This window comes from Dromiciops gliroides, chromosome 3, assembly GCF_019393635.1.
Source record: "Dromiciops gliroides isolate mDroGli1 chromosome 3, mDroGli1.pri, whole genome shotgun sequence".
Taxonomy (NCBI): Eukaryota; Metazoa; Chordata; class Mammalia; order Microbiotheria; family Microbiotheriidae; genus Dromiciops; species Dromiciops gliroides.
This window is the reverse complement of record NC_057863.1, coordinates 346893784-346917038: the sequence shown is the minus strand read 5'-3', so window position 1 is coordinate 346917038 and position 23255 is coordinate 346893784. Positions and strand designations below refer to the sequence as shown.

Genomic DNA, 23255 nt, shown 5'->3' with positions numbered 1-23255 from the left:
TAACCCTCACTGCCCCACCCAAAAAAAAAAAAAAAAGAAAAGAAACTTGCTCTAAACCTTTTTTTTTCAATTAAATTGACTGTGTATTAATTGCAGAAGGAAAGAACTGTAGTTTATGAGAGCAACAGAATTCTATTGCACAAAATGCAATAAGTAATATAAATTTAAAAAAATAAAAGGAAGAATTTGTGACCATGAAGAAAAGTTTTTAAAAAGGATAATACACATAACTGAAGTAAATTAAAGGAAAGCAACAATAAAGGCAGATGGATGAAGATTAATGCAATACTCAATTATACTCCCTGGGTTTAGGTGAGGATATATAGGCAACCTTCTGCATCAAAAAATGGGCAGGATGCTGCAAAAACTGCCAGATTTGGTAATTTTGCCAGAAGATTTTACTTAATAGTTTTTTACTTTGTTTACCATGGAGGGTATAACAGGAGACTAACAATGGAAGATATAGGAAATCACTAGGGTATAAAAAAATAAAGGCATCAACTTTAAAAATAAAATCAAAAGTTTTCCAATATATTTTAAGATACATAGCTCTTTATAGGAAGGAAGAGTAAAAGAGGCATAGATTTTCAAAGTTCAGAAACATGGAAGTAAGGTAGGTCCACAAGGTAGTGAGGTATAAGGCATTCCATCATAATCACATACCACAGTTTGTTCAGCCATTCCCCAATTGATGGGCATCCACTCAATTTCTAATTCTTTGACACCAGAAAAGAGCTGCTACAAATATTTTTATACATACAGGTCCCTTTCCTATTTTTTAAAAAATCTCTTTTTGGATATAGATCTAGTTGTGGTATTGATAAGTCAAAGGGAATGCAGGGGTTTTTTTAGCCCTTTTAGCCCTTTAGGCGTAGTTCCAAATTGCTCTAAAGAATGGGTGGATCAGTTTAAAACTCCACCAACAGTGCATTAATGTCTCATTTTCCCCACATCCCCCACAATATTTGTCATTTTCCTCTTCTGTCCTATTAGCCAACCTAATAAGTATGAGGTAGTACCCCAGAATTGTTTTGATTTGCAGGGTTCCAAACAATAATAAGTTGTAGCATTTTTCATATGGCTATGGATGGTTTTGATTACTTCATCTGAAAATTGTTCATATCTTTTGATCATTTATCAATTGGAGAATGGCTTTTTAATAAAGCTGATTCAGTTCTTTATATGTTTGAGAAATGAGGCCTTTATCAGAGAAACTTCCTTCAAAATTATTTTCACAGTTACTATTTATTGCTAATTATATTTCCCTCCATCCTATTCCGCACTCCTATTTATTTTATTCTCTCTCTCTCCTTTCACCCTGTCTGACCACTCCCTGCCCCAAATCTGCCCTCCCTTCTATCACTCCCCCCTTCCCTTCTCTTCCTACAGGGTAAGATAGATTTCTATACCCAGTTGAGTGCGTTATTCCCTCTTTGAGCCAATTCTGATGAGAGTAATGTTCACTCATTTCCTGGCACCTCTCTCGCTGTAAAAGCTTTTTCTTACCTCTTATGTGAGATAATTTATCCCATTCTACCTCTCCCTTTTTCCGGCTGCACTCCTCTCTCACTCCTTAATTTTTTTTAAGATATCATCCTTTCATATTCAACTCACACCTGTGCCCTCTGTCTATATGTACTCTTTCCAACTGCCCTAACAATAAGAAAGTACTTAGGAGTTACAAGTATCATCTTCCCATGTAGGAATGTAAACAGTTTCACTTTATTAAATCCCTTGTGATTTCCTTTTCTTGTTTACCTTTTTATGATTCTCTTCAGTCTTGTATTTGATAATCAAATTTTCTATTTAGCTCTGGTCTTTTTATCAAAAATGTCTGAAAGTCCTCTTTCATTGAATGCTCATTTTTTTTCCCCTAAAGAATTATACTGTTTTGCTGGGTAGGGGATTTGGGGTTTTAATCTTAGTTCCTTTGCCCACTGAAACAACATATTCCAAGCCCTCTAATCCTTGAATTTAGAGAATCTGCTAAATCTTGTGTTATCCTGACTGTGGCTCCACAATACTTGAAATCTTTCTTTCTAGCTGCTTGCAATATTTTCCCCTTGATGTGGGAGCTCTGGAATTCAGTTATAATATTCCTGGGAGTTTTCATTTTAGGATCTCTTTCAGGAGGTAACGGGTGGATTCTTTCAATTTCTATTTTATCCTCTGGTTCTAGAATATCAGGGCAGTTTTCCTTGACAATTTGTTTGAATATGATCTCTAGGCTCTTTTTTGTCATGGCTTTCAGGTACTCCAGTAATTTTAAAATTCTCTCTCCTGGATCTATTTTCCAGGGCAGTTATTTATCCAATGAGATACCACAGATGGTAAAGTACAAAGAGAACCCCATATTCTTTCAACCCCTTTACCATCTGCGGGCTCAGAGTTCCAGAAGCAGTCACTGCTGCTGATGATTCAGTGGCTCCTAAGGACTGCTCCTGGTTTTCTAGGGTCAAGTCTGTGCTGGTGCAGCTTGTGCTGGACTGCTCTACTTTCACTCTGGTACAATAGACCTTTCCTGCTGACCTTCTAAGTTGTCTTTGGCTAGAAAATTATTTCACCCATACCTTTTGGGGGTTCTGCTGCTCCAGGAATTATCTTATGGCATTATTTAAATGTGTTTGGGGAGGGCTCAGGCAAGTCACTGCCTTTCTTACACAATCTTTGCTCCACCCTCTCAGCAAACTTCAATACAATGATTTGTGAAACAGTAAGACCAGCTTAGCTGGAGTAAAAGGTTCACTTCATAAAGTAATAGGGAATAAGACAGAATAGGTGGGAAAAGAAGAGGCAGATTATGGAAAATCAGGAAAAGAATCAAAATAATGTACAACAATTGAAGGTTTTTGAACAGAGAAGGAGATGACAAAAGATATATTTAATTTCCAATTTTGTTTAGAAGCAATATGTAAGATATTTTGGGATAGAGAAAGACTAAAGTCAAGAAGGCCAGAAAGTTCTAAGTAATCTAGGAATTAGGTGATGAGCAAATTAGGATGATATCTATTCTATTTACATTTATTAATTAAATATTATTTATTAATCTATTATATTGTTACAAATATATTCTGAAGAGTCATTAGATTATATAACATGTTTAAATAATGGGATGTTGGGGAAAAGTAGCTTTAGGATAATATAAGCACCCATACTATGAAAACAGAATACAATGAACACAATTTAAGCTCAGGCCATTATTATGAATATCAGTTACTTGCTATAGTAATTATCTAACTACAGATACAAATACAAGTTCATACGGTATATGGCACAGGACTAAAAGGGCATTTTGAAGAAGAAAACCTGAGGCCTAATCTCCTTGAACAAGTTTCTGCTGTCATTTTGCTTTTGAGTCATTTGACTTTCTCATAGAAGTACCATGAAGAACATCAGACCTCCAGGGAAGCATAAGAAAACCTACCTCTACAGAGTTAATTATTGAATCAAGGAATAAAGCAGCTTTCTTATAGGCCTTATTTTTCTTCAGAAAATGTTCCTGATTGTTATGACCAGTGCCACTGACTTGTCAGTAACATTCACAAATTCATCTATTATTTCTAACATAATGTACATGTCAGTCTTCTAGTCCACTTCAATCTTCATTTTCACTGAGAGACTTAAGTTTTCTGATGGAATATGAAGGATGGGTATTCATCGTTATTCCAGGAATCCGTACAAGTATGTTGTAGGGAGGTCTTACTACACATGTCTCCAAACAAGATACAAGGCCATAATTTCCTCCACGCTCTCCTGGATGATAGGCACTTAAAGACATTTGAGGTATAAGAAATATAAAAATAGCATAACTAATGTTATAGGGAGATTGAAAGTTCTGCATGATTTCTGTGAGATGGGTAACTTTATTATAAAGCCTCTTCTGAAATAAAATTTTATACTCTGAATTATTGCTTTATTTTTAGGCTATATCCACAAGCTGACATTAGGAGATGGAAATAAGGTTTTAAAAATTACTAAATAGTATGAGTATGATAATTAACAAAACAATTGCTTTGTTATTCTCACATAACCCACTAATTCTGAAATGTTCCTTTGCTGCAGATACAAAAATATAATGGAACTTTCAAAATTTTACTTATCCATTCATGTTTTTATTTGTGTCTCATAAGTCACAGCCCTATGCATGACAATGTTGAATATTTGGAGAAATTACATTTTTAAAGGTTTATATTATGGAAGACTCCTATGCTCAACAACAGTCAATCATCCCAATTTTCTACTTAAACCTTAACACAATGAATACACAGACACCTAAAGAATTTAGTAACCACGGTTAAAGTAAATTATTTTTAATAACAATTTAAAACACTTCTGCAGATGGACTTTTCCATAACTAACTATCTGAAAAGGTTATTCTATTACCATGGTTTACTAATTGATCTTCATCAACTACTTCTATCCTTTTAATTCTATATCTTATTTTGAAGTACCAGAACCACCTGTTAGCTCAGTTATCAGCATTACCTGTACTGTAAGAGGCTCTCTATCTTCTCAACTAACAATGGACCAGGGATAAAGGCATTTTGATCTCTTCAGAGAATCACTTGCATAAAACATGATATATCATTTACTTTAAACCTACTGGTAGGATAGTACTCAGTAACTTTACAATATTCTCAGAACCTGGGAAAAAAGTTGTCCTAGTAGTCTATAAGTCTGTGTCAAATAATGCAAAAGAATCCATCCAAAAATCCTAGTCTGTCTGTTTCAGTCTCTGTCTATATGTATGTATGTATATAGACATTTTTTTTTTCATCTTTAAAGCCAGGGAAATTTTTAATGATTTTTATCCTCTTCCTAATAACCCTTTAATGATACATTTCACTAAGGGGGTATTAGGAAGAGGATAAAAATCATAGAAGATTTCCATCCATATGGAATAGGATGCCCTTTACACCTAGCTCTGCTCTGCTACTTGTACACAGACAACTATACAGGTTGCAATACACTACTGTATCATGGCTGGGCTTGTTAATTGATTATATTAATAGATGGCTACATCCTTGTTCAAAATTATTCTGCCAACAACAAACCACCATTTAGCTATGTGCTTCAAAACAAAGCACTTTCAGAAAGAAGTAAAGGGTTAACAATATAAAACTGCAAAGGCAATGAGTCTTTCAGATTGGCTATCTGCAAAGACTCTACAAACAAATGGGTTACTACAAGAGAAACAAATTCACAAAAACTGAAACTAAGTATCCCTGATGCACACTAGGATCCTTCTAAGACTTATGAAATAATCACTTCTGCTGCACAGAGGCTTTTATATCATTTAGGAACCTCTTAAGATTAGGTAAATGATGTCAATATAAGGTCTAATATTAACTATTAAAAATTATAAGTGTGTTTGGACTTAAATAATAAACTTGGACAGTTCATCCCCATAATAGTTTTTAATTAACATGAAATTTTAAAGATATCTTTATATATACTTTCCTCTTAAACAAAAGTTGATTTAAATTGTAAATTACAACTATAATTTAATTTTTTTAATTAAGTATATAGGAAATTTATCACAAAGGTAATAAAACTACCTTGCCTGTCTGTATCTAATTATGAACCTCTTTTTGCTCTATTTTTTAAATGTTTCATTGATGCTTTTTATTCTCATTACTTACTACTCACCCATTCCCTAACCACAACCCTACCCCAACCCATTAAAAAAAACAAAACACTTCCCTTTTATGTATAGTCAAGTAAAATACATTCACATATTGGCCTTGTCTTAAAACATACTTGTCACTTACACCTACAAATCAGTCATTTCTCTGCCAAGAGCATGCTTCATTAGTCTTTCTAGAGTCAGCATCAGTCATTAATTCTTTCAAATTTATTTTCCTGTATACTGCTGTAGTTATTATAATTCTAGTTCTACTCTGTTCACTCTGCATCAATCATTTCACAACAGTGTTCCCAGGTTTCTCTGAATGTTTTCAACGCTTCTTAAGGCACAATAATATTCCATTACACTCATATTACATAATTTCCCCAGACATTCTCCAATTAATGGTCACCCACTTTACTTTCATTTCTTTGCTATAACCAAAAAAAAGTGTTACTCTTTATATATGGGTAATTTCCCTCTGTTGTTGATATCACTATACCATGCCTGTATTGCTAGAGCAAAGGGTACAGCCAGTTTAGTGACTTTGGGGGCAAACTTCCAAACTGCTTTCCAAAATGACTAAACCAATTCATAATTCTACCAATTTCACCAATCTGGTGAGTGTGCATTGGAACTACAGCATGGTTTTAATTTGCATTTCTCCAATAGTGATTTAAAGAACTTTTTCATGTAGATAACTTGGATTTCTTCCCTTGGGACTTGGTTGTTCATATCCTTTGGACATTTATCAATTTGGGGAATAGCACTTATTCTTAATTTAAGTGCTTACTGTGAGGAAAACACTATGCTAAGTGCTAGGAATACAACAGAAAAGTAAAACAGTAAGTATAATATGAAATCAATTCCTTATATATCTAGGAAATAACTTTTATCAGAAAAACTTGCTGTAAGATTTGTTTTCCCAGTTAACTACTTCCCTTCTAATCATAGCTACATTTTTTGGGTGCAAAAGCTTTTTAATTTTATGTAATCGAAACTGTTTTACCTTCTGTGATATTCCTTATCGCTTATCTGTTCATAGACTCTTCCCCTATCCACAGATCCAAAATGACATTTCTTCCTTGCTCCTGTTTTGTTTATGATGTGACCATTTGTATCTGAGACAGCTAAGGTGACAGACTGGATAGGGTGCTGGACCTCAAGTCAGGAAGATCTGAGTTCAAAGCCAGCCTTAGACACTAGCTGTGCAACCCTGGGCAAATCACTTAACTTCTGGCCACCTCAGTTTCCTCATCTTTAAAATGGGGATAATAATAGCACCTATCTTCCAGAGTTGTTGTGAGGATTAAATGCAATAATTATTTATAAAGTACTTTGCAAACTTGAAGGCACTATCTATATAAAATTCTAACTATCATCATGGTTGTCATGAACTCGTGTAGAGCTAACCTTGGTATATGGTATGAGAGGTTGTTTTAAAGCTAATTTCTAACAGACTATCTTCAAGGTTTTGGTATTTGATGAATATTGGGCTAAAAGTTCATTCATTCTGCATATTATGGAACTAATCTGTTTCACTGATTGAATTCTCTATTTGTAAAAAAAAAAAAAAACAAAGAGGTTTTTGGTTTTTTTTTTTTTTAGTGAGGCAATTGGGGTTAAGTGACTTGCCCAGGGTCACACAGCTAGTAAGTGTTAAGTGTCTGAGGCCAGATTTGAACTCAGGTACTCCTGACTCCAGGGCCGGTGCTCTATCCACTTCGCCACCTAGCTGCCCCCAAAGAGTTTTGATGATTGTTTTATAGTACAGTTTGAGATCTGGCATTGCTAGGCCCCCTTCCTTCCTATTTCTAAATTATTTTTCATAATTTCCCTTGAGATTCTTTTTGTTGTTATTTTGTCTAGTTCTAAAATGTAACCATTTGGTAGTTTGACTGGTATAATACTACATCCAGAAATCAACTTTTGTAGTTATCATCATTTTTATTTTCTTAGCATACCCCAAATATGAGCAATTAGTTTTTCTAATTATTTATGTCTTATTTCTAAAGAATATTTTGTGATTGGAAAGCAGTCCAGAATAAATGAGGTTTAGACCAATATCTTATACTACTTAATTTAATTTAGGGTAATATTGTTGTTTTTATTATACTGGCTCAACCTACTGGCTACAAATTGAAGTAATTAGAACCAGGAAAATAACAAATACAGTGACTAAAAAAGGTAAATTGATTAAAAAACCAAAACAATAGAAATTGAATGCCCCAAGGAACAGATATGTGAAAATACCTCTCCTCTCCCTGTGTCTTTCCCCACAGGACTGAAATATTGCAAATAACATCTGACTTTTTTGATATATTCATTAGTTTTACAGAGCTTTTTAAAAAATGTCTTCCTCTTTTTTTATTCTTTATCATAGCAATAGTTCTCAGAGAACATATGGAGAGAAGCACAGAGTAGAAAATGGAAGTAATAAAAAAAAGATATCAATTAAAATTTATATATTTTTTAAAGTGCTTTGTAGTTGTATTCCTATAATTATTCTGTATACCTTGGTGAGTAAACTGCCAGATATTTTATACATTCAGGAGTTATTTTGAATGGATTTCTTTTTATATCTCTTACTGCTGAGTTTTTGTTAGTAATATACAAAAAAGCTCATAATTTCTTTGGACTTGTTTTATAGCCTGCTATTTAAATGAAGTTACTATTTCAACTGATTTTTTTGGCTGAATCTCTCATATTCTCCAAGCAAATGATTTCATCATCTATAAAAAGCAATAATGTTGTTTCTTCTTTGCCAATGCTCATTCCTTCAATTTCTTTATCTTGCTTACTAGTGTTTCTAGCTAGTGTTTCTAGAATTATATCAAATAAAAGTGCTGACAATAGAAATCCTTGTTTTACCCCTTATTTTTAAATAAAATTACTGATTTTCATATTATTTGCATTAATAAAAATATTGAATTTATAATCATCTATATTTAACTTAAGAATATGTTTGGAAATTTACATTTGAATATGCCAATTAATGGTTAAGCACTTACATCAAATAAGAAAATAAGGGCAAACTGTAAATATGTAATTGAGGAAGAATTGGGAAACTGAAGTTTCCCTATCTTGCTCTACTCCTTCCTTCCTATAGACCAAATTATTCTGAGAAATAACAGTTATTCTGTCTCACAATAACAATAATTTAAGGTTTAAAAAACCATTTTGCATACTACCCTGAGGCAAGTAGTGCCATTTTACAGATAAGTAAACCAAGGCTCTAAGAAGTTCAGAGACATGGTCAAACACAGCTAATAAGTACCAGACCCAGTATTTAAACATCAGTTTCCAGGCAAAGTCTTTTTATACTAAGTCTTACTTCCTCCACATAAATCAGTCAATAAGTATTTATTAAGCATCTGTTATGTGCCAGGCACTATACTAAGCTCTGGGGGTACAAAGAAAGAAGAGAGTCCTTGCCCTGGAGGAGCCCACAGTCTAATGGGAGAAACGACAAGCAAACAAATATGTACAAACAAGATATATACCAAATAATTGACAGAAGGCCCTAAAATTAAAAGGGATTGGGAAAGGTTTCCTGTAGAAGGTGGCATTTTAACTGGGACTTGAAAGAAGCCAGGAAAATCTGGAGAAGGAGATGAGGATAGAAAGCATTCCAGGCATGAGGGCAGTCCCCCCTCCCCCCCAAAAAAAAAAACAACCAAAAACCACCCAGAGTCTAGATGTAGAATGTCTGAGTGTCTTGCTTGTGGAATAGTCAGGAGGTCAGTGTAGCTAGTGGGTGGGGCTCGTGGAGAGAGAGGGAATGTAAGAAGACTGGAAAGGTAGTAGAGGAGTCTGCATTTGAAAGCCAAACAGAGGAATTTATACTGATCCCAGGGGTGATAGGGAATCACTGAAGTTTATGGAGCATGGAGGTGACAAGGTGAGACCAGAGCTTTAGGAAAATCAATTTGGCAAAATGGAAGATGGACTGAAGTAAAACTGCCATTTCTTAAAACTTTCTTGAGCAGGTAAAGTAAGTTTCAAAGGGCATCCAGCCTGAACCCTAGAATGCAGACAAAAGCCCCCCAAATAGAAGGGATATTAATTTTAATATCTAACAAGAAAATTGTTTTATGTTTAAACTTGTGGCTGATTATTTCTATTACTATATATGACATAATGAAGACACTCAGTCTTTCTATGATAATTAAGATTTTCATAGTTCCCCAATGAGTCATTATTATAAACATCAATGATAATGACAGTTCAGTAATAACAGTAATTCATATTTATATGTCACTTTCATTTTGCAATTCACATTCCTCACAACTCAGTGAAGTAGACAGTCAAAGCATTACTACTCTTACTTCATAGATAATAAACTAAGGCTTAGAAAGGTTAGAGGATTCTCTGAGATCTTTAAACTAGCGAGTAGTAGAGCTAAGACTCCAAAAGAAGACTCTCAAGTTCAAAGCTCTTTCCACTATATTATGTTGCCTCTCCCAAAGATATATACCCTGAAATAGCATTTATTTAAATCAACAAAAACCTGAAAAAAAGTTTTCATTAACTGAGGATTCTGATGATATGAGTTTTGATTAAGTAAAGTCTATCTGTAGCTCAATACAGTAATAGATGCTACCAAAAGTAGAAAGCTTTTTTTAATGGAGAGTTGCCAGGGTCTAGGTTCCTTTCCATCCTGCCAAAGACCAAGACTACATTCTTCTACAATCCATTTGACAAGTTTCCATGACACAGAGATGATGAGAACTGTGTCTCCAATTCAGTTGGGAGGATAATAGATAAGACTTTTCTGACTTCTGAATGCTAACTACTTTAATGTTCAGCAAAACTAAGTTTTATATCCCATCCTAAATGATCTTTAATAAGTAATTATTTAATAATCAGATATTAATATTTTAAATATTGATATATATTAGTAACACATGTATCTATTAAATTTGTTGACATTCATAAAGCTGTTAGTTTTTCCCTTTGTGGTTATTTTTTTGTTACAAATACTCCCTTTTTTTTGTTTAAAAAAATTTGTAACTTTTTAACATCATCATAGTTCTCCCCCCATCCACTATCACTACCATCACATTCCCATTCCATATAAAAAATATTTATTTTTTAAATAAAAATGAAAAAGAGAAAAAAATCAGTACAAGCAAACAATGCATTGAAAAAATTTCAAAACATGTACAATGGACAATAACTGTGGATCTTCTACCTCTGTGAAAGAGTGGGTTTGGAGTATCCTCTCATATGTCTTCTTTTAAGTTATGTCTGATCTTCAAACTTTCATTACATTCATTTTTGATTTATGTGTGTTTGTTCTTTCCATTTAACATTATTGTAGTCATTATGTATATTATTTTCTTGGCTTTGCTCACTCCACTCTGCATCAATGTGTGCACAAACATACACACACATACATCTTGGTGCATCCACATAGACAAATATCCATGCAGATATATGTACATGTGTGTTCGTGCACATACAATGTTGCAGAACGGAGCAAGCAGAGACAAGAAAATACACATGTACATGCATGTATGCATGTATGTACACACATACATTCTTAAAATATCACTCTGCTTTTAGTTCCTTCACCTTTAAATGTCTTTTGCTTTAGTTTTCAACCCAGTATATAAATGATTCTATATCATGCATCATAAAATAAAAAGGTTTCCTCTATTAATACTATATTTATATAATTATATATCATATTTATAGAAAACAAAAATTGTTAATACAAGTTGTCTTAAATTTCCCGAACTATTTATATACTCCCATTCAAGACAAGGCTTTTGTTAAATCAACAAAGTCAATATTTAGGTGAATGGGCACCAGATTTTGAGCATCCCCCCTTTTCTTCTGATGTATCTACTAAGAGTAGATTCAGGCAGAAATGACTCAGGGATCTATGTAGAGAAGGGGCATCGGACATTTGTTTGGGTCAATCTACCCATTAAAAGTAGAGAAGACAATTATTAAAGGAAAGCCAAAAGCTTCACCTAAAGTCAGGGCAACTGTCTGAACTTATGTTTTTTGTTTTTTGTTTTTTGGTGAGGCAACTGGGGCTAAGTGACTTGCCCAGGGTCACACAGCCAGTAAGTGTTAAGCGTCTGAGGCCGGATTTGAACTCAGGTACTCCTGATTCCAGGGCCGGTGCTTTATCCACTGTGCCACCTAGCGGCCCCCTGAACTTACTTTTAAAGTTAAAAAATATGTAAATAGTGTGGCTATCACCTAGATATAAAACAAGACTAATCCTTAGCAAATTTACAGAATAGGCATTTAAAATTTAGTCTTCTCCCACGTTTTCCTCCTTTCCTTATCCTAGTATGTTTCTTGACCCAAAACTCTGACAGTAACCAGTGACCTCCAAGCATTCAAAGATGTCCAGAAATTGAAAAAAAGCATATTACTGAGTCCTAGGCTTTACTGGCAGTGCACCACAAACTACAAAATGACCTTTCCCTTAAAATTACCCTTCCTAAACTCAACAAATAAATATTTATTGAATATATGATACCATTTACTAACTAGAATAATACCCTGAAAGTTACTGGAAACAGAAAAATAACAATGAAATAGTCTCAGTCTTGAAAAGACATTTTATTTAAAGGTATGATACATGTGAACCTATCTAAGTAAAAGTAAAAGGTAATTTTAAGAGGAGAAATAGCAACTGTCATGGTCAAGGAAGACTTACTTTATAGAAAATAGAACAGTAAGCTAAGTCTTGAAAGAAAATTAAGGACTCTAAAAGGCAGGGATGAGGGGAGTCCATTCTAGGTATGAGAAACAAAGTTAGTGGGAGAAAACAACATAGTGGGAGATGGTAGGTTAGGGAACAGTAGTAGTATGCTCTGGGTGGAACAAATTGTGTATAAGGGAATCACATGACAAAGCTGGAAAGGAAGGGAGGAACCAGATTACAGATGGCCTTAAATCCCAGCCTAGAGAGTTTGGTTTTTTTAGCTTTAGAAGCAAAAGGGAGTGATAGAAAGTTAGGAGTTTAACATGCTAAGATCTATGTCTTTTGACTATTTTGTGGAGGATGGATTGGAAAAAGAGAAAGTGGGACAGGAAGATCAGTTAAGAGGCTATTAAGAAAGTGGTGATAAAGACCTGAACTAGAAAGATCTAAATGGATGTGAGATATTGTGGAAATACAATTTTTTTAAAAGCACTTGGCAATTGATTTTGGGGAGGCTGTGGGAGATGGAAGAATCTAGGGTAGAAGACAGAAACATGTTATTGGTGGGAGAGAGAATTGGTCCAACAATTCTGAAAAAATTTTTGAATTGCTGAAGAAAAAACTGCTACTGTTCATGTGTGAACTCACTACTAGGAATGTAAAGCAGAAAGAGTCAAAGACAAAAAAGGAAAGGTTACATACATACCAAAATATTTATTATAGTACTTGTGGTAGCAACTCCAGAGGAGTGAGGCTGATGACTTTGTACAGCCCTCCCTCACTTAAATTCAATTCACTAGGGCAGGTAGGTGGCACAGTGGATAGAGCACCGGCCCTGGATTCAGGAGGACCTGAGTTCAAATCCGGCCTCAGACACTTGAAATTTACTAGCTGTGTGACCCTGGGCAAGTCACTTAACCCCAATTGCCTCGCCAAAAAACAAAAACAAAAAAATTCAATTCACTAAAAGCCATGACATCACTTCCAGATGTTATGGACCTCTCCAAGAATGAAGAACAAGCAATAATAACGACAATGATCATGATGATGAAGGTTCGCTTATGAATCAATTTGAAAACTCAAGCTATGTTTCTTCATGTATTTTCCTTCAATTTCTCCTACTAGGTATTCTTAAACAATTTCCTATATTCATATTTGCTGCTTAGCTCTAGCCAAGGATTCAAGATTCATAAGAGTCAGTTTTTTCTAGTAATATTTCAATTTTGTCACTGGAAAAAAGATCTCAAATTTAGTACCAAGAGCTAGGTTAATAGGTGATTCTTAATACACTCCTTTTCTGCCACCCTCAGTGTAAAGGACGACTAATGCACAGGACTGAGAGCCATTTTGAATTTTTCTGTTTCATGAATTGTTGGAGTCAAAATGTTCCTCATCCATAGGCCAACTCCTCTACATTTAGCTAAAATACTCTTTAGAAAGTAGACATGATCTGTTATCAGAAGGAAACTCTAGCCAAGTAGATTACAGTCATACAGATTACTCTCTTCATGGGCTGCTTGTGACCAAATGAATTCATCCCCTACTGGACAACCTCAAGGTGATGAGCCTCTAAGTTAATCTATATGAGTCCTTGAATGACATCTCCTTGCCAAGCATATCCTTTAAGTCTTTCCAACATGGTAGAATCTGCGAGAGTGTGTGTTCCTCCTCTGGCCCCATCCAAGAGCTTGAATGAAAAATGAAGAACTTGATTTTTATAACAAACTCTTTTTGCCAAAGGACAGCAGAGTTGCCACATTTGGATTTTTATATCACAGTCCAGGATGTACCTACATGTGAAAGTGAAAAATGGTACTGAAGAAAATAAAGATGAGAGAGACAAGTAAACTGTATATACAAATATACAGAGGCAATTCATGCTGGAACCAAAACAATTTTGAGGGCACATTGAAGAATCAGTTGTTAAGGTATCTCAAAGAGAAGAAAATATGAGAGCATAAAAAGTACCCCCAAAAAAGTGATCACAAGAATACCAATAACTCTCATTCATATGTTTATTTTCAAATTTACAAAATTTTTGAGAATCATCTATATATGTATCAAGAGCATCTTTAAAAAGGTATGAGAAGGGAATAGCAAATGATAACTCTAGAAAATACTTTATAATTAACAACTGAAAAGTGTAAATAATTTAAGCTACCACTGTTTATTGTATGAAAACTACAGCAGAAAACTATTGACTCAGCAGAGACATATACTACCTTACAGGATCTTCTCCATCAAGGAGTCTCCCATTCACATGTATGTCAAAATCATACAAGATTCTGTGAAAAAGGGTGACTGTTTATTGACCTGACCATCAAGAATAACTTCAAACAGGGAAATGAATGCTTGCCAACAGTGTTTGCTACAGTCATGAAAAACATCCAGTCCACAGTCCAAAAGCAAAAAGGATTCTCTATAGATGGTGCAGTCCTTCAGGCACTCGTGCTTATAGATGATAGATACTGTACTGAGCGCACCATTTTTGTATTTGTATTATTGGGATCTAGCACAGTGCCTGGCACACCATAGGCACTTAATAAATTATTGTTAAATTGAATCAAGCCTTGGAAGATTTAGTCTCCTAAATTAGATTCATAGTAATTCAAGAGTTTAATCTAACTATCCACAAAGGAAAAACCAAGCATAAACATTAAAAATAATAATAATGATAATAATAGCTAGCATTTATATAGCATTTTAAGGTTTGCAAGGTGCTTTACATATCTTATCTCATTTGATCCTCACAAATAACCCTGGAAGATGTTATTATCCTCATTTTGCAGATGAAGAAATTGAGGCAGACAGAGATTAAGTGACCTGCACAGTCATACCACTATTAAGTGTCTGAAGCAAGAGTTCAAGGAAGATCTTCCTAACTCCAGGTCCAAGACTATCCACTACGCCAACTAACTGCCACCTACAGTGTTTATTATCCAAACTATCATAGGCAGTTAAATTGACAATCGACTGAGTTTTTCCATTAGTAAACAAATCTAGGAAAAACACTGCAAATGGACAATGAGCTGGGCCTAGAACTGAACAGAAGAAAGTTAAATTCCCTTAGAGAAATTGCATAATTCTTTTAATGCTCCAATGCTTCTCACTGAAACAAAGGCCCATCTTTTTTCAATGATATTCTTCTTGTAAGGTTGAATGAATGCAAGTAATGGAATAGTATATGGCAATCTCTAAATAACTAAAGTTGAAGGCCTTGCAAAGGGCAATAGTGAAGCTCATAATAGACATGAACAGGCGACAACATAATACAAATGAGAAATTATACAGTAGTAGTCATATTAAAACTGTCATCAGAAAAATGACTGGAAAAAAAAGGGGCTAGTCATCTAGGACAGGAGAGTAATAAATAACTAATGGTCAGCCTACATACTCCATTAGTATCCACATGATGTCAAAGGACAAAAGGATGGCCCTCAACATGTTGAGTGGAGCTCATGTGAAATTTATCATTAATAATAATAATAATAGCTAGCATGTTTATAGGACATAGACTAGAGCAACACAGGATGGACAAACAAGAATGAGCTGCAACCTGTAGCAGGTTGAGAGAAGAGTTGAAATACTAGAAATACTGGAATAAGCTCCAGCCACTCAAAGAAGCAATTAGAATGTGCTTGCTATGTGCGGTATAGTTATTGAGGATACAAATATAAAAATAACATAGTCCCTTTGGTCTAGGAGCTTATAGACTACTAAGTGAATACCAAATGTTCACAGATAAACAAAGGAGAGAGACAAAATAAATACATGGTGATTTCAGTAGGGACTGGGCAGGTACTAGCAATTGAGGAATCAGGAAAAGCATCAAAGATAGCATTTGAACAGAGCCCTGAAGGGAACTATTGGTTCACAGAGGTGAAGAGGGACAACATTTCACATTGGGAGAAAACCTGTGCAAGAGCACAGTGGCAGAAGCAGAAATGTCACATTTGCAAAACAACAAGATGTCGGTTTTTTGGGCTGTGGAGCTCAAAAAAGGAAGTTATATATAATTATAGGCTTTGGCTTAGACTGGAACCAGACCTTGAAGTCCTAAAGGTAAAAGAGAGCCCCTAAAGCTTCAAGACAGAGAGTTGGTCAGACCTGGGCTTCAGGAATATTTGATTGAACAGCCATGTGACAGACTGTAATGATTGGAATGACGCCACCTGTTGGAGAGCTACTGTAGGAAAGCTCAGACATGAGGAGAAAGTGTCTGAGGGCAAGCCATGCGGCTTTTCTTTGGCGTCAAGTTTGCTTGTGGGAGGAAGAAGGGGTGAGGCTGGCTCTCTGGCTCTCTTTCGCTAGGACTCTCGTGGAGAGTGGAGCAGGAGAACTATAGCTCCCCGAGATAGATAGATGAATCTAGGCCTTTCTCTCTTCACCAAATTCTTATTCTCCTTAATAAATGCTTAAAAGTCTAAACTCTTGCTAAAGCTTCTAATTTATTGGCGACCACTCATTAGATATTTTAGACAGAATAGCTAGAATTTTAGCCCCTTACAAGATAGATAGGAGAAAAGAAAGAGTGGACTCAGGGTGACTGATTAGGAGGCTATGACAATAGTCCAAGAAAGAAGCCATGAAGCCACAGCTACATTGGAGTACTTATCCCCTTCTTTGAAAACATCCTTCTTGTTCGCCTCCATGCAATAGCTTATCTTATTGCCTGTATCAGGTATTAACCTGTATTATATAGAATAATATACAGTAAACAGTAAAGCCCAACTCAAATACAACTTCTTTCATGAAGCCTTCCTCTACCTCTCCAGTTAATAACAACTTTTTCTCCTTGTGACTTAACAAAGCACTTTGTTTTGTATTTCTCTAATATAATTACCAAGCATTTTATATCAGTTATTTGTGTAGGTGTTCAGTTTCATGAAGGCAGAGACAGTCTTATCTAACCTTTGAATTTCCCTAATGTTTACTTTGATGCTCTGTACACAAGAATTATGTTAATATTTTTTGAATTGAATTGAAACTGTCCTTTCCAAAGCAAGTAAAGAGTTAAAATGTCTTAAAAATTTAAAATTCACTCTGGAAGTGGAAAAAAGAATATTAGTCCATATGCTGCTATATCCCTAACCAAATACTTCTCAACTTCTCTCCTTCTCCAGCTATCCTTAAATTGGAAGTGCAGGATTGTTGGGTCCATGAGGTGCCAAAACCCAGTGAAAAGCTTAAAACAATAAACTAGAACTGAAACAAATGATGGTGTCCTCAGGACCCATAATTCTTAAGCCCCAAATCAAAAAATCTGAAAGGAAAAGGAATTACATTATTTTCTTTCTCTATGTCTCTCCCATGAACACAACTATATTCTTTCAAAACTGTTTTCTTTACACATCAAGTAATTGCTGAAAGAAAAAACATTTTTTAAGTTTTTAAATCTAATTAACCTTGCCACTGATAGCTATGTAGACAGCTGGTCTTTTATAAAAAGTCTGCACAGTGATAGACATTGAGGCTTCAGAAGATAAGGGCTTATCAATATAAAATTCAGAGTAAAATATCAGAGAGAAAAAGATATGGTGTCTTTTGTAATTTGATCAAAAGAATGTCAATTTCATTCTAGAGCACCAAACCAATTTTCTATTATAGTAGCAAAAAATATTTTCACATAGGAAATACTTGTAACTGTGAGTGACACTACACTTCCTTTTTAGTTACTAAAAAATCAATTCCTTAAATTTAAAACAGAAATTAAAGAATCACTGACATGTGCTGCTTTCCAAAGATAATCCAAGTAAAATTATAAATATAAAACAAAAGATTCAAATGCTGCAAACAAACAAAACTTAAAATAAGCTCTTAAATGAATACTACTTACATAACACCTTGTAGAACTTTCTGGGGATCAGGGTCAAATAGCCTGTCAACATAGTGGCGACTGCTAGCTGTCACTTCCTAGAAAGTAGAGGAAAAAAACGATAGCTGAAGCCATGCAAATGACAAGTTCACAAAATTATCCATAACACTAAACATCTGACAGGATAGTGGCTTTAATACTTCCAAAATACTGTTGCTACTACCTCCCAAATAAGCATGCAAAACTTCCAACTAACATCTATTCCAATGTGAGAGTTACCCCCCAAAAAAATTTTTTTTAAAGGCTAGGTAATAATCAAAGCACAATAAGCCCTATACAAAACTAGGAAAGCTTTAAATATTTTGGGAGGCTTATGACCAGATTGTTGGTCACCAACTGACAGTTTTAGGAGGTTCCAGCACTTCAGCTTCCTGTCTAGGGTTTGCATCTCCTATGAGTAGAGAGTATATTCAGCATTAAATGATGGCTCATTTGAAGATTTTAAGCATATAATACTTAGCTGATGATTTTCACTTAATTATATGAAAATAATCAAACAAAATAATATAGATAATTCTAAAGAAAAGAACGATGTTTTCTAAAACACCTATTTTATTATTTCTATTATAATCAATATAATTATTATAACTTTATTTTCTAAAAAGAGCTTAATTTTTTAATTTCAAAAATAAGATGAAATTACATTTGATATCTTAGATCTGGTAGAATATTTGGGGAAATGAAAATTCCAAATTATGAATTACATGATAACATTATAAAATGAGAAGTTCTAATTATAGAGATAAGGAAATTTTACAAATACTTCAGTGTGCCCCAAGTATGATAATCAGCCAGTATTTTTGTAAATAAATTACTTTCTTACTAATCAGAGTAGGAGTAGCCTTGAAAGTAAACTCTGCTGCCTTTCACCTGTTGAAAATATATAACCTGTTACATTATTTCATTTAAATATATATATGAATTCCTAGATAACATTGAAAAGAAACAGTCTCTCTGAGGCAGTTTCTTGTGGAAAATGGGGATAATGATACATGTAACCTATATCCATAGGGTTGTTGTGAGACTCAAATGTGATCTCTAAGTAAAATACATTTTGAACTCTGGAGTATTGCATAAGCATCAGGTTTTTGTTTTAGTTTTAATTATAGTTAGAAGGTACTGCTTGGGTTCTAGTCTAACATTGGACATGTGAGACTTAAATAAAGAAGAGAACCATAAAATTTTAATGGTAGAATCAACTGAAAGAGATACCTTGCTCTTTGCTAGGAAAAGTAAACTGCATAAAAATGACACTACACCTAAAACACTAGCAGCTAAAATTCCAATAGAACATTTTATGTAAACAAATAAAATGATAGCAAAATGTATATGGAAAAATTATTGGGCAAAAATAAAAGAATATTTTAGAAATTTTTTTAAAGAGAAAATTAACAGGGAAAAAACTTCCATATTCTGAAATATTTTAATATTATTTTGTTTTAGAAAACTAAATAATTTAACTCTAATTTAATTCAGAAAATTAAACAATTATTTACATTTAATTTAGAAAATTAAGTATTACTTTTTAAAAAACAAAAAGCAGAGACCACTGAAACATATTGGACATTTTAGAAATTTTTTATGGTTTTGGATCTGTACTATAAAACTAATAAAATTACATGACAGGGAAAGGCATTTTAATAAATGCTACTGGACAAAATAGATAATAAGAAAAATAAACTTTGATTCATATACCACACAATAACCTCCTGATGAACTAATAAATTTAGTTTCTTTTTTTGCACTTATAAAACTAGAAAGAAACTTGGCCTAAATTTTGATCAGGGAAATATTATGCTAGACTGCATTTGGGAAATTACACAATGCTTTTGATGATCCCATACTTACATATAGGGTTTGTTTCCTATCACAAAAGCCCATCTTGTTAATACCATTACAAGTCATGGCATTAAAATTACAAATAAATTACTCAGAGGACAAAGCTAAAGTTTAAGAGATTAGAGAGATCTCAGTTCGGCCACTTACGATCTGCATAACTATGGATCAATCACTTCACCTCTCCTGGACTCAGTTTCCTCATTTCAAACATAATCTTTCTCAAACTGATCCCCTTCCTAATTTTCCTATTCTTGTCACCAACATCATGATCCTTTCATTGAAAATCTGGTGTCCTTGGATCCTCCCTCTCAATCACTCCTTGCATTCAGTTTCTAAATCTTGTCCTTTTTCTTTCTCTACAATATTTCTCCTCCACAGGTCCCCTCTTTCTTTCCACTCAGATCCACTTCTTGCCTGGATTATGCAATAGTCTCCTAATTTATCTCTCTGCCTCAAGTCTCTACTCTCTCTAATCAATCCTCCAAATACCTGCCAGACTGATTTTTAAATCTGACCATGTCACAACCGTGGCACAATGGATAGAATTCAAGGCCTGAGACCAATTCATATTTTTCTTTGAAGCTTTAGATATCTGGGCAGTAAATGAGGCTAACACTCATCAGAATTGGCTCAAAGACCTCAATCTCATTAGAATTGGCTCAGGGAGGGAATAATGTACACAGTCAATTGGGTGGAGTAATCTCTCTAACCCTGCAGGAAAATAGGAGGGGAAGGGGATAAAGAGAGAGGGGCAAAAGAAGGAAGGACAGAGTGGGGGAGGGGACAGACAGAAGTAAATCCCTTTTGAAGAGTGATAGGATGAAAGAAAATGGAAAATAGAATAAATATCATGGGGAAGGGAATAGGATGGAAGGGTAACAGTTAACAATAGTAATCATGAAAAAGAGAAAAGGGGGAAAAATTGTACAAAAAATATTTATAGCAACTCTTGGTGGAGGCTAAGAATTGAAAATCAAGGGAATGTCCATCAATTGAGAAATGATAGAAAAAGCTGTGCTATATGATTATAGTGGAATGGTCTTGTGCTACAGGAAATGACAAACAGGATGATCCCCGAAAAACCTGGAAAGACTAATGAACATCGATGTATAGTGAACTGAGCAGAGCTGGGAGGACATAGTGACAGCAGTATTGTTCAATGAGCAATTGTGAATGACTTAACTACTGTCAGCAGTGCAATGATCCAAGACAATCCCAAGGAACTAATGAGGGAGCTTACTATCTACCCCCATAGAAAGAACTGATAAAAAGAACACTTGTGGATTGTACATATATAACCTGGTTGCAATCTTGTGGAGGGGGGAGGAAAGGGAGGGAGGGAGTTAGGAAGAAAAATTTGGAACTCTAAATCTTATGAAAATGAATGTTGAAAACTACCCTTACATGTAACTGGAAAAAATAAAATAAATGTTTGTTGCTACAAAGAAGAAAAAGAAAAAAAAAGAATTCAAGGCCGGAAGTCAGGAAGACTCTTCCTGAATTCAAATCCAACATCAAACAGTTAACTAGCTGTGTGACCCAGGGCAAGTCACTTAACTCTGTTTGCCTCAGTTTCCTCATCTGCAAAATGAGCTGGAGAAGGAAATGGCAAACCACTCCAGTATCTTTGCCAAGAAAACCCCAAAATGGGGTCATGAAGAGTCTAACAAAATTGAACAACAGCAAAACGTCACAACCCAATTCAAAAGACTCTGATGAGTCTAGGGTCAGATACAAATTCCTCCATCACTTAAGGCCCTTCCTCATCTTGATTCAACTTACAGCCTTATTATACACTATTTATCTTCACACATTCTAAACACCCAAATTGGTCTTCTTGCCCTTCCTCACACACAAGGTGCCATCTATTGTCTATTCACCTTGGCATTGACTGCTCCCTCTCCCCCATGCAAAACATTCAATCCCTACTTACTTATGCCTCTTAGCACCCATGGTTTTCTTTAAGAGACAGATGAAATAAGTAAAACCTTTCCTGAATATCACAGTTGCTAGTGCCACCCCTCCAAAAATTAACTTGTACCTTTTTGGTTCATACTGATCCTGGTGTGTGTGTGTGTGTGTGTGTGTGTGTGTGTGTGTGTGTGTGTGTGTAAGTAAAGAATAGGGGGACTGGACAGGTTAGAAAGGCTCAAGTTGTAAATGGAGATGTTATCTCCAGCAGGAAGTGTTTCCATTTTTTGTCTTTGTATTCCCCACAGTGCTTAGTAAATGCTGGATGACAGATTTTATATAGGAACTTGACCCTTTTCACTTCGTTGGAATATATGCCCAGTAGTGGTATTGTTAGGTCACGGTGTGTATAGTTTGACTTTTTTTAGTATAATGCTTTTCAAAATGGTTAGAGCAAGTTCTAGCTTCACCAACAGCTCATTAATGTGCCCATCGTTGGAAAAAGCTTTAAAAGTCATCTAGTCCGGGGCAGCTAGGTGGCGCAGTGGATAGAGCACCGGCCCTGGAGTCAGGAGTACCTGAGTTCGAATCCAGTCTCAGACACTTAACACTTACTAGCTGTGTGACCCTCAGCAAGTCACTTAACCCCAATTGCCTCACCCCCCCCCAAAAAAAAAAAAGTCATCTATAGTCCAACCTCTCATCCAATTCAGGAATTTCTTCTATCCCTGATAAACAGCCACATAGCAATCATAAAAATAAATGGAGGGCCCTGTAGTATAGCTATAGGTTTATTTTTGCCCCAACAGGCAGAAGTTCTGTCATAAAGGTTTCTCACTGTAATTAAAATAACCCACATAATGTTGCAATTAAGCATGTAGAGTTCTATATTTTATTTATATCCTAACTACAATTCTCTAGGATCCTCAGATTAACAGTATACACCCTCCCCCAAATAAACCCCCTCTTTTTCAATGTCACTTTGACATTTCTCTAAGTTAATAATTAACTCCATTATCAGCTTGTAACTTTCACTCCTTAAATTCCAATGTATGTCTTGATTGTCTTATGTTTGTTCTTAGTAAGATTAGGGCTGTTTTGATCCCATAGTACCAGGAAGTTACACTCTGAAATCAATATTTATTTCTGGTTTTGGCCTTTAAAAGAAAAAAATTAGGGTGTGGGAAGAGGGTCTAATTGATTTTTTTTTTGGTGAGGCAATTGGGGTTAAGTGATTTGCCCAAGGTCACACAGCTAGTAAGTGTCAAGTGTCTGAGGCTGAATTTGAATTCAGGTCCTCCTGACTCCAGGGCTGGTGTTCTACCCACTGCACC

General features: G+C 34.9%; 1 protein-coding gene across 2 annotated transcripts in view; it reads right to left on the bottom strand.

Moving 5' to 3' along the window:
• The window catches only part of ARMC8 (armadillo repeat containing 8), a 97976-nt gene that overhangs the window by 58377 nt on the left and 16344 nt on the right, over positions 1–23255 (bottom strand). For both annotated transcript variants that reach the window (XR_006355636.1, XM_043994533.1), the window contains exon 2: positions 18133–18209. Coding sequence is in view for 1 of the 2 variants with exons in the window: in XM_043994533.1 (XP_043850468.1) it covers positions 18133–18209 (77 nt within the window). In the remaining variant the exon portion in view is untranslated. The remainder of the gene's footprint in view (positions 1–18132; positions 18210–23255) is intronic.